The sequence below is a fragment of the Callospermophilus lateralis genome, chromosome 2, assembly GCF_048772815.1.
Source record: "Callospermophilus lateralis isolate mCalLat2 chromosome 2, mCalLat2.hap1, whole genome shotgun sequence".
Lineage (NCBI taxonomy): Eukaryota > Metazoa > Chordata > Mammalia > Rodentia > Sciuridae > Callospermophilus > Callospermophilus lateralis.
Genome location: NC_135306.1, coordinates 13,592,942 through 13,604,677, shown reverse-complemented (window position 1 = coordinate 13,604,677; position 11,736 = coordinate 13,592,942). Strand labels below are relative to the sequence as shown.

General features: G+C 39.9%; 1 protein-coding gene across 1 annotated transcript in view; it reads right to left on the bottom strand.

The window, feature by feature from the left end:
- Window positions 1-1,696: 1,696 nt before the first annotated feature.
- Window positions 1,697-11,736, bottom strand: part of LOC143390733 (complement C5) — an 83,790-nt gene continuing 73,750 nt past the window's right edge. Inside the window, exons 34-41 of the mRNA XM_076843154.2 lie at window positions 11,192-11,294; window positions 10,749-10,823; window positions 10,536-10,641; window positions 9,318-9,401; window positions 8,327-8,416; window positions 5,395-5,478; window positions 2,354-2,492; window positions 1,697-1,835 (exon numbers count right to left, since the gene is read on the bottom strand). Of these exons, the coding sequence (XP_076699269.1) occupies window positions 1,697-1,835; window positions 2,354-2,492; window positions 5,395-5,478; window positions 8,327-8,416; window positions 9,318-9,401; window positions 10,536-10,641; window positions 10,749-10,823; window positions 11,192-11,294 (820 nt within the window). The remainder of the gene's footprint in view (window positions 1,836-2,353; window positions 2,493-5,394; window positions 5,479-8,326; window positions 8,417-9,317; window positions 9,402-10,535; window positions 10,642-10,748; window positions 10,824-11,191; window positions 11,295-11,736) is intronic.

Below are 11,736 nucleotides of genomic sequence, written 5' to 3'. Positions count from 1 at the left end.
CAGCCTTAGGAGTAGCTCCAGTTTCTACCTCGCTGCATTCAGCTGGATGGTGACAGGAGAGACTGCCAGGTCTGCTCTGAGACAACCCCTTGGTTTTCAGAGTTTGGGAATCTTGGACATTTTTTGTTGTTTTTGGTATTGGGGATTGAATCCAGGGAACTTTACCACTGAGTTACATTCACAGCTCTATTTTTTTTTTTTTTTTAATTTTGAGACTGGGTCTTGCTAAGTTGTTGAGAGTCTTGCTAACATTCTCAGACTGGTCTTGAACTTGCCATCCTCCTGCCTCAGCCTCTCAAGTTGCTGGAATTACAGGTGTGTGCCACAACACGTATGTTGGTCATTTTTGCTGAGGGAGTGCCTATGATGTGGCTTTGATGTGTAAAAAAAAAAAAAAGTCCTGAGTTTCCAGAAGTGGAAACTCTTAGTGTCATGTGTGAAGCCCATTGCAAAGCCTCAGGCAGCTTCACCTAACTGGTAAAATGGAGGTTCTTCTAAAGAGGATGCACTTTTGTCCCCGTTACCATTATATCCAGAGCTTGTGCATTTCCTTGAGATCGTTCGGTGGGGCTGGTTAACCCATGCCTAAGAAACTCCAATTCCATCTGCCTTAGTCTTAGAAAATTAAACCTAACAAGTGATGTGACATGTAGTGATTTGGAACAGGGGTGCATTTAACTGAGAAAGCACTGGAGGGTCAGCTTTGATTCTACCTCTCGTGAGGCTAGGCAACTGGCTTTGTGTTTCTCAGCCTCAATTTCCGCAGCTATCAAGTGTAGACAATAATGACTCCTGTACCTTCTGACATTCTTGAGACAGGAGATGGGAACATATGGGAGAATCCTTATCAGATCTCAAGTGCAACAAAATGTCACTTAAAAATTAACCTCCTGTTATGAATCCTCTTTTGTAAAGTTCACATGGAGGCTCAGAGAGAGAGACGTGTTAGGGCTAGAACAAAGGGTCTCCTGATTCTTAACGTTTCTTTTCACCAGGTTACTGTACCAGGGCCTGCCTTCTGGTAGAGCAATTATTGGCAAGAGCAAGTTCCTGGGGAAATTAATAGGGGCTGGGAGGGAAAGGAAGGGAGGAGAGTAGAGGGATCTCCTGTCAGGGTATGGAGAGGGCAGTGGAGGGGAGGGGGCAAAGCTGAGCTCTCTCTTACCTTCTCAGCATGTGGAGGGGGTGAGATCGGGTCTCCTCAGGGTCAGGGTTCTCTGCTGCCACCTTTCTTACCCTCTCTCAATTTGCCTATGAGTAGCTGAAGCCGATTCTAGTATAAAATAACATGCACTTTAGTACATTTTGAAAGGGAAGTCAAGTTTTAATGATCAGTTTCATGCTCCTTGGTATTTTCTTTCAAGCAAAGGCCATGTTTTCATAAGATACTCCACTTCAATGGGGCTATTCTTTTGGCCCCAGCAAACATTCCTGAGTGGTAGGTTTTAGGAGGTGTGCCAGTTTATTGCTTCTGGTGTCCAATAACTTTGGAGGATCTCTCTTCATACCCCCCCAAGGTCATGTTATTTCAGAAACCTACAGCTCTTCAACATGTACTCTAGTAAAAGCCAGCGCCACTAATTCTAAAGGAAAGTGGGCTTTCCAAATAAGACCAGCTGTGAATGTTTTTTTTAAAAAAAGGTGTAATTTTAGCAACAGGAGTCCATACACCAAAATTCCACGCAGTTGGACCTCTTCAGGCGTTTTCACAGCCATTTAAAAAGATGTCTTCAGCAAACTCATCTAAGTTAGCTATAAATGCTTGGCATGATGGACATGACGTGTCTGTAGGCCAATATTCAATCCAGGTTGAGGAGTCTAATGGGTAGATGTACCTACCAAGAAGAAATGGAAACAGAGTTTGTGATGGCGGCCACACACAGAACGAAGCTGTATCAGATCTCCCTGTAAGAGACTATGGGCAGGTCCCCAGGGCCCCAGCTGTCAGTCACACTCTTCTGAACCAGCCTGGGGAGTGCATAGACCCTTAAAAGATGGTGAGCTGTTTGGGGCTCCCATGGCTAAAGGTGGTAATGGCATCTATGTCACAGTCCATATTTCGTAAACAGATTTTAAGGTACATATTTAAACATTTTCTGAGGACAGATTAAGGGAGCTGGTGTGGTGCTCCTGAACTGATTCATCATGCTGGTTCCATCATCCAGATGGCCTGTCACATAGCTGCCAGGACGTTGCCAGCACTTCTTTGTTGTCAGCACATGTTAGTTCATTTATGTTTGCAATGGTTTCTTGGTTAAGAGCAGAGTACATAAGAAGCATATTGTGCAGATAAGTATGAACTACACTCAGTTTTGGAGGGAAGATCAGAGGCCTCAAACTACTGGTGACTTACTTGAAGCTGAAATTGTATTTTATCTGCAGGGCTTCTTTACCCATAATTAAATACTGTCTTCCTTTTACCAGGTCTGCATTAGCACAGGTGGTCTTTTTGATGAAGGTGATTTCAGACCCTTTCTCAGCGACGGCTTCTCCTGAGAGACACAAGGAAGCTTATCACATTCTTGTTCTCATGTCACAGTTATTGACCCTCTCAAGCTGTCCAGTTCCTCATGGCTTCTGAGAGGTTAATGGCCACTGGAGAGCAGCACTAGTCACATGGTTAAGACTTCAGACTCTGGAGCCAGACTGTCTCACTCAAGCTCTAGCTGTGCCATTTCTTGGCTGGGTGGCTCTGGGCAAATACTCTACTATGCTCTGTATTAAGGACTCAGTTCTTCCACCTGAAAAATAGGCATGATGATAAAACCTACCTTGTGGATCATTGTGAGATTCAATGGGTCAATGCGTGACCAGTGCTTAGAACACAGTAAGAATCATGTGTTTGTTATTACTGCTCTTATAGACTCCGAATTATTGCTCTAGTAGTTGAACAATATTAATTCCCATGTGTCATATAGCAAAAGAGAAAAGCGTTTGGTAGCTGGCAATGGTCAACTTTGTTGAAAAGAATAAGACATGAAAGGCTTGGAAAATTTTAAGGAGAATAACTGGGATTCCCAAAGGATTCAGAGTCGCCTAGAAGCTGGTTCTTCTTCCTGGAATGCGCTCCTCCCCACGTTGGTCTGTTGAATTCTACCCATCTTTAGACCCACTTTCAATCTTCACAGCATCCACTAAAACTTTCTTGTCTACTCTCTGTTGTATGAGTAATGGGGATGGAACCCAGGGCTGGAGGCTGCTGGAGGAGAGCTCCACCACTGAACTCCACCCCAGCCCTCCCTCACTCCTTTTATTGTGAATTTCTATCAGTGTTTCACACCATGTGTGTGTCTCCTCATCTAGACTAGAAACTTCTTAAGGCAAGGATTGTGTCTGATTCTTTGCTATATATTTAGGACTGATATTTCAGATGTATTTAACTTTTTAAACTCTGGCAGAACACAGTGCTGCACACCTGTAATCCCAGCAATTTGTGAGGCTGAGGCAGGGGGATCACAAGTCACAAGTTCCAGGTCAGACTCAGTAGTCTAGTGAGCCCCTGTCTCAAAATAAAAATTGAAAAGGGCTGGGAATGTAATTCAGTGGCAAAGCAATTCTGGGTTCAATTCCCAATACCAAACAAGCAACAATCACAAACACACACACACACACACACCCCTCTGGTACAGTCATTTTAATTGTTAAATCCTGAAAAAATTTTTAACATGTCTGAAAACCATATTTAATAAATGTGTCTACGGAAAAACTTTAATTAATAACGTAAATCGTTCAGGCTCATTTTCTTAGGCTATCCCAGTGCCACGGTGTCCTGTTACAGCAACATCTGAACCACATGCCCACGCAATCTGCCAAGTCAACCATCGTCATACTATGCAGTGTGGATACATGGGCATCATCATCATCATCATTATTAATTGTTATTGTTATTATCTTGTGTGTGTGGTTCTGGAGATTGAACCCAGGGCCTTGTGCATATGAGGCAAGCACTCTATCAACTGAGCTATACCCCCAGCCTTGGGCCTTATTATTTTTAAAAACTTTTGTTAGTGGAAAATTTCAAGTATATTTAGAAGAGAGAATAAATCTTTTTTTCTGTTTATATCCTCACCTACTACATATACTCTTATGCTTTAGGAGAATAATCAGTTTATCATTATCCACCAACTACATCATTTATCCTTGGTTCTGAGTGGTTTCTTGTTAGTAGGCAACAATTCTTAAGCAAGTAGTAAGTGTGTATTATTTTAATGTTTATGTAAATTCGAAATTTATAAGTATTAAAAAGGAACATCCAGAATGGGGATGACTTAACATTCCCTTTTAGGTATCATAAAAGTTAATCCCCTGCATCTATAGAATAATGAAATGACACTCACAACGGACTACAGTTTGGAAATCATTTGATACTGGGTAAAGCTCAAGACAATCTTGATACAATGCAAAAAAATTGGTACACAGTAAAACAAATAATTTTTATTTTGGGAATGAAAAGCATTTATTATTCAGAAAAAAAGGGGTGGCTTATTGTTTGTGATGTGGGTGTTGAATGTAAACAATGCTCAAAAAATGGAGGAGTGGTGGAATGATCAGAGTGCTAAATACCTATTTCATGAGAAAGGTAATCCATTCAAATAGAGAAAACCTGTGACCACCAATGAGGAAAAACCGAAACAGCATCACAAACAACTTTTATAAAGTGAAACACGTAAAACTAGGAAAAATGTTGTTAGTGTTGATAAAACAAATTAAAATGAGGAAAATATTATTAGAATTTTTAGAACACTTTTAGACTCAAAATACTTGATAGGAATTAAGAGAAAAAATTGACATAAATATATTATTATAATTTATGTTTAGGATTCATTTATTTTTTTTTAAGCATCAGAAATTTATTGGTTGCTCAAAACATTACATTGAACTTGACATATCATATATCATACGTTTGTTTCAAATGGGGTATGAATTCTTATTATTCCCCCCGTGTACAGATTGCAGAATAGGATGTATTTATTACAGAACTTACACCTACTGAAATGAGAAAATAACTGTTTGGTAGATATGAATAACGCAATAAGCTAAATTTTCATCATGTTAAGTAAATAAACTACTTCATTTAAAAAAGTGTTTTAAATGACTCAAAACAAAAAACTGCACTTTGAGATTGGCTTGTGGTTTTTGTTAACCTCAAAAGTGCTGGAAGAACAACTAAACAACACATCAAACCGTTTTGCTGAGGTTTGAGATTAAAGGATTCATTGAGAAATATTTACATGAACACCTTTAAAGGATGTGTCTCCCCAAGTATAATATAAAACTCTATGAAGGCAGAAGTCTGTTTATTCAAGTTGATACAACTTTGGTCTACCATAATGCCTGGCAAACAGTAAGTGCTAGACGTCTGTCGAATGAATGAAAGAGTGCATGAAGGCTCACCTGCTTTGTAGACATCTAGGAGAGTTGCTGAGTACCTGACAAAAACGTTGTCTTCAGTGACGGATGTGATGCTGACTTTGTAAGCTGGTCAGAGAGCAAAGCAAGACAAGGCAAAAACAAATAATTCAGGCTGAATACCACTGGTACTATGTTCAATAAAAGCCAGAATTCGCCAAACAAATGAGAAACGCAGCATGGCAGCTATTATGGGAAACCCGAGGTAGATCTTACTTCTCCCAAGGAGCCTTCCTAAGCCCCTTCCTAAGCCTATGAGAATCATTAGCTCTGGCCATGGTTACAGAACAGGCTGATTAGGGTAAGAGACGTACCAAATTAAACAACAGAAGCACATAAAACCAACCAACAAGATAAACTCATGTTAGATGTAAAGTTCAGATGTTAATCCTTTAAGATTAGTGGCGTCACACCATGGGCACTTTGAATTAAAGAGCCCCTTCCTTCTCTACCTGGAACAGTGGCGCCTTTCTCTCTCTGTCAGGCCTACCAGGGGCAACAACCTGCCAGCTTGTCTCCTTGATTTGCTTTCTCATATATCTTCATTGATTCTGATGTTTGATTTTAACAGGATTCTGTTTTCTCACTCATCCTTGCTGGGATTGGCAACTATCTGACATGAGCCACCCCAATCCTATTTTTGAAGGTTCAGGCATTGGTGTTTGACTTATGGCATGCTGGACCTCGGCTCTGGAATGACCTGCTTGAAGCGAATCATCTCTTCTACTTGGCTTCATAGAAGACTCCTTTCTTATTTGTGCATTTGTTGGGGATGGAGTTGCAAAGAAAGAACTAAAGAAGAGATTTTATTTCTGAGATCCTTCTAGTCTATCAGTCTATCCTAGATAAAGATAAATGATGGATAGAGAGTGAACTCACTGTGGCAGAAGAAAAAGTTATGTAAATCAGTGGCTTAAGATGTGTAAAAAAGGGGTTGGGGTGTGGCTCAGTGGTAGAGAGCTTGCCTAGCACGTGTGAGGCACTGGGTTCGATTCTCAGCATCACATAGAAAAATAAGTAAATAAAGTCATTATGTCCATCTACAACAAAATAAACAAAATTAAAAAAAAAACATGAAAGATGTCCTGGATTTCAGATGTATGTCTTTGTGTTGGACATGGACAATGTACCTACCATATGAGGATGGATCGAGAGAGGGGACTATTTTGTTTCCATTGTGTTATTACAGTAATAGTCTATGGTTTCCAGAAAAAGCCAGTTTTATATTATACTTGGGGAGACACATCCTTTAAAGGTGTTCATGTAAATATTTCTCAATGAATCCTTTAATATCAAACCTCTTTTCTTGAAAGTAATACCCTAAATCCAGGTTGTATTTATTCTCTATGTTAAAATTGGTTTCTGATATCTCAGAGTTAAAATAGTTCTAAAAAAATGGAAGGAAAAAAGAATTTAGTGAAATTTTTGTTTGTTTGCTAAAACAATATAATATTCTCTTTGTCTTGATATATTTAAAAAACTGCAGTGGGTCTTGGCTGAGTCAGACTTTTTAAAAATCAAGATGAGTTCATAGAAAAGAAATAGCTTAAAGCATTCAAAATTTATTCTGATAGCGGTGTTTCCTTCCATTAAGAGAATTCAGTAGATTATGATGGGAAAAAATATTGGAGCCCAGGATGTATTCTAGTCTACAACATACTTCCTGCATGACCTTGAGCAAATGTTTTAGTCTCCTTAAGGCCCATTTTCTTTATTAGTAAAACACTGATAAAGCTTGTAAAATACTCAAAGTGTATATGTGTGTGTGTGTGTGTGTGTGTGTGTGTGTTTTCCCCATGCTGGGGACTGAATCTAGGGCTTTCAGAGTTTCACATATGCTAGGCAAGTGCTCTACCACTGAGCTACATGCCAGCCCTTTTTATTTTTGAGACAGGGTATGACTAACTTGCCCAGTCTGGCCTCAAACTTGTGATCCTCCTGAGTTGCTAGGATTATAGGTGTGTGCCACCACATTAGGTTTCTGAAAGGCCTCTTCTGGAATTCCAGTGAGAAACCACACACAAAAACAGTAGGTAATTACAAAGTGCCAAATCAACTGTAGTTTTTTTTTTTTTTTTTTTTTACTTAGAAATGATACCTTTCCAATAAAAAAGACATAGTGTATAATACGATCTCTGTCTTTTTAAAAAATGTCTTGATTTTTTAGTTATAGATGGACACAATATCCTTATTGTTTATTTTTTTATATAGTGCTGAGGGCCAAACACAGTGCTTCACATGTGCAAGGCAAGTGCTCTGCCACTGAGCTACAGCCCTAGCCCTGATCTCTCTTTCTTAAGGAAAAAAAAAAAGTGCCAGAAATAAGCATGGGAAACTATGGATAGAAAACAAAGCTAATCCTATCAGGAACTGGAGACAAGGTTACAGTGGTACTTGGGTATTGATTTAGCTCTAGGTTCTGAACAACTGGAAGGAGATCCTCCCTTTGAAATACAGTTTGAAACATGGATTGCAATTCTACAAATACTAAAAATTATTTAGAAATTTTACTTTTACCCTGTAGACATTTTTAAAAGAACCAAGTCTCCCAAGCCACTCTTGCCACTGCCTCTGTTCTGTTAACTGGAGGAATACAGAATTGAAATCTCAGATCCCTGTGGAGTGTCAAAAGTTCCCTTTGAATTGGTTTTAATGCCTGTAATTCAAAAGGATCTAGTAAAGAGTCTTGGCTGGGTATGCATGTCACTTTCATTATTTATAATGAAAATCATATTTCTTTGCTAGAGAATAAATAACTTTCCATGTTAATGTTGGAAATCGATGCCATTTTTCCTTCAAGGGACAAATGGAATATGGTATCCATATAATCACTAGTTAAGGTTTCTGACCTTTCTAATGGATCATGGATTCATAAAATTTCATGTTTAAAGGAATTCTATTGAACAGTTGAACTTACCATATGCAATCTCTGGTTTACATGCCGTTGCTTTCCTAGTCTCTGCAGAGATCGTCAGATCCAAATCTTCCTGCATTTGCCCACAGTCAGCTGGGTGTGAAAAATGGCATACGTTAGGTCACTGTGAAGAAGCTGGTGCTCCCTTTGGGAGTAAACATGGTGTTTCATGAACCCTGAGGCAATCCAATAGAATCTTACAAATGCCAGATTCCAAAAACCTGTGATTTTCTCCTCTTCCATTAAGTGGAACAGTACATAAAGTAAAAACAAAACCAACCAACAGGTGCCAAATCTAGAACATAAGACTTATTCTTAGATGTGCATTAACTCCACAACCAGTTCTATAGAAATGTATTTGCTTCCCTAGAAGAATGGGGAAAATTTTTCCATTGGAGTATAATCAAAAGTCCCTTGAACAATCTAAAATGATAATATGATTTATAGCTATAAGATGGTATGATAAGTACATAGGAAACATGTAGATATCAAGGATTTTGAAAGAACCAAAACCAACCCAGACCCTCCCGGAGCCTGTGGTTGGTTACCGGTGAGTTCTGGATCTTTCCCTTGATCAAAAAAAGCTGTTTTCAATTTATGAAAGATGGAACCGAGCTAGACCATAAAGAGACTTCCCTGACTGGGAGGGATAAGGAGAAAGGAGCTAGTGGCTTAGCCCCAAGTCCATTCTCTTGGGCTTTGGTCCTATGTTAAAAAGATTGGGGGAAAGTAAAAATTTCCCATCATGTTACCCTGGGGTATCCAACAACCACCTGCATGGGTTTCCCTGCTCCTGGGCAGTGTTCCACGGGGTTGTTCTAGAGTTATGCAGAGGTAGCTTCACAATGCTCAAGGAATCATTAGCTTTCTATCAGTTGAGATTACATTTCCACTTCCCAGAAACAGTAGTTTGTCAAACAGCTTCCCCCAGATTAATTTTGGATTATGTGTGGTTGCTTTAAACAAGCATGCAGTCTAAGTAAGTGAACTTTACCTTCTATGCACTTGCACATTGGTCCTTCACAAACTTTTTGGAGTTTGGTGTATGAGGTGCTGTAAAACATGGTGCACTGTTTATCTGTGGCAATAAAAGAGTGGTTATGAGAAGTGGCTAACAGACAGAGCTGCCCAGGGTCAAGTCATCTGCTTTCTGAACTGGTAAGCTCTCCCATCACTTAACAATCTCTGAAGTGCCTGAGTAGTTCAATGTGGGATCCTTCATTCAACAAAAGTTTATTGAGTACACACCATGTGCCTGACGCTGTGTTGATACTAGGCACGCAAGGATGAAAACACTTTGGGGTTGGTGAGAAAGATACACCAACAATTTCAAAGCAATGTGAAAAGCACTATCACAGAGCTGTCTGCAAACTGTAATGGGAATACAGGGTAGAAATTATCTGGGAAGATCAAAGAAATAGAAGGGTATACTAACAGTGAATACCACAGACAAACTTGAGGCAAAAAATTTTAAGTCAGGCAACATCATCCAGTTATTTTAAAAACAAAGTGAGAACTGAGACGTGAAATGATTTTCTCAATGTCATGAAGTAGATTGGATTTAGTCGTTTAGAAAGAAACCTGTATGCAATAGTTGGAATATTCTGGTTGGGACTGTTATGAAGTGGGTTCTAAGTGAGGCTATATATAAATCGATCGCATGGGTCTCTAGTGGGTTTCTATTGGTTATGTGAAGACTATCTGTGGGAAGCCATTCTCGCTCGTGATTGGGCACCTCCCTGATTGGGTGTGAGGCGTCCTGGCCAAACCGTGTTGGAGCTATCCCCACCCTCTCCAGGTGCGAGAGCCTGTGTGGGGGTGTGACTGACCATTGACCCTGAGACCAATCACTGACCCTGACCTTGGAATGCTGCCCCCCTCGACCTTCATTGGATGGAATTTTCCCCTGAATTTCTTGTTCCCCCAAAAAAGGCCACTCCCTGGCGTGCTCTCTCTCTCTCTCTCTCTCTCTCTCTCTCTCCTGCAGTCCTGAGTAAGCCTTGCTGCCCCACCTGGTGGTTCCAGGCGAGAGCTAGAGGGAGGGCCGTCTGGGACCTGGTGTCATAGAAAAAGGTAATTGAGTCTGTGTGTTTATTTTGATCTCACTAGTTAACTTCTATGCTACGAACCTCTTGTATGAAACCAGCGTGCTGGCCGCGCGGTGGGACTATCCATTAGTTTTCTGAAGAAATTTTAGAGTAAAGCAGATTACCTGGTCTGTGATATTCATACACTGTAAAAGTGGCAGGATTCAGAAACCCAACTTCGAAAAGTTCAAATATCCGGAATCGGACACAAAGGAAATCGCTGGAGGGAATCTGCTTGACAAATTCAAGGATTTAAGGAAATGATGGGAGAGAAGAAATTCATAATAGCTTACTTTATACATTTTGAATGGTGATAGGAAGGGGAAAGTGGACCTTACCGAATTCAGCTGCAGAATGACATGTCCATCTTTGATTTGATAATCAGTCAGTAGTTGATCTACCCCTTCCACAAGCTAAGGAAGGAAAGAGGAAAGCTTACATTTCATTTTGTTATCTTTATGTTTAATTGCACTCACTTGATGATGGGATGTTTAACTAAAGGCATGTGATTCACTATTTAAAGAAGTTCAAGAGCAGTTTTCTCCTCTTGGAAAAATCCTGAACATGTTAGCACAAGCACTCACACTCTTTGGACCATGCTAGTATATGCCCTGGCTTCACTTGTGTAAATCAAAACGTAGGTAGATTATTGTTTTGGAAAGAAAATTTGGGGTGATTGCATGAAAGGGACAAATGAGAATGAAAAGACAAACTTGTCTATAAAAACAACGCAGAAAAGAAATCCAAACATTCACAGCAACTTGTAAAATAAAACACTTGCAGCTTGTAAATCTTCTTGGTTTGCACCGATGCCAGTGGGCAAAGAGATGTCCATCACTGCATGGGAGGACCCGGATGATGATTCCTCCTTGCTGGGCTTGTAGCTAAATGAATGAGAGATTAGGAATTGGAATAAGTAAATGGATAAGATGCTTTAATAAAGGACTCTATGCTCTAAATTTCCATTTGGGTCTCCATTTAGCTGTTCTGGTCCCTTACATGGGTTAGAGTCTCTGAATTTTAGGGTTGTGAGAGATCTTTGACTCATCTATTCTCTTTCCTTGATTTGTCCAGTAATCTCAGCATAGCCTATTCTGGAGCACAGAAGACACCACTCAGGTGAACTAGCTGGAGAAACTGAGGACAGAGTAAGACACTCAGCCAAGGTTACATGGCTAGTTCATTAAAATACAGGTTTCTTGATTCTCACTAGAGTTCACTTAAATCGAGTGCATTTTAAGTTGAAAATTAGTTGTATTATTGAGAGGGACTCCATAAGTGTGTCCAGGAAGAAACTACACTTAAATGTCAGCAGCTATTTTCTCC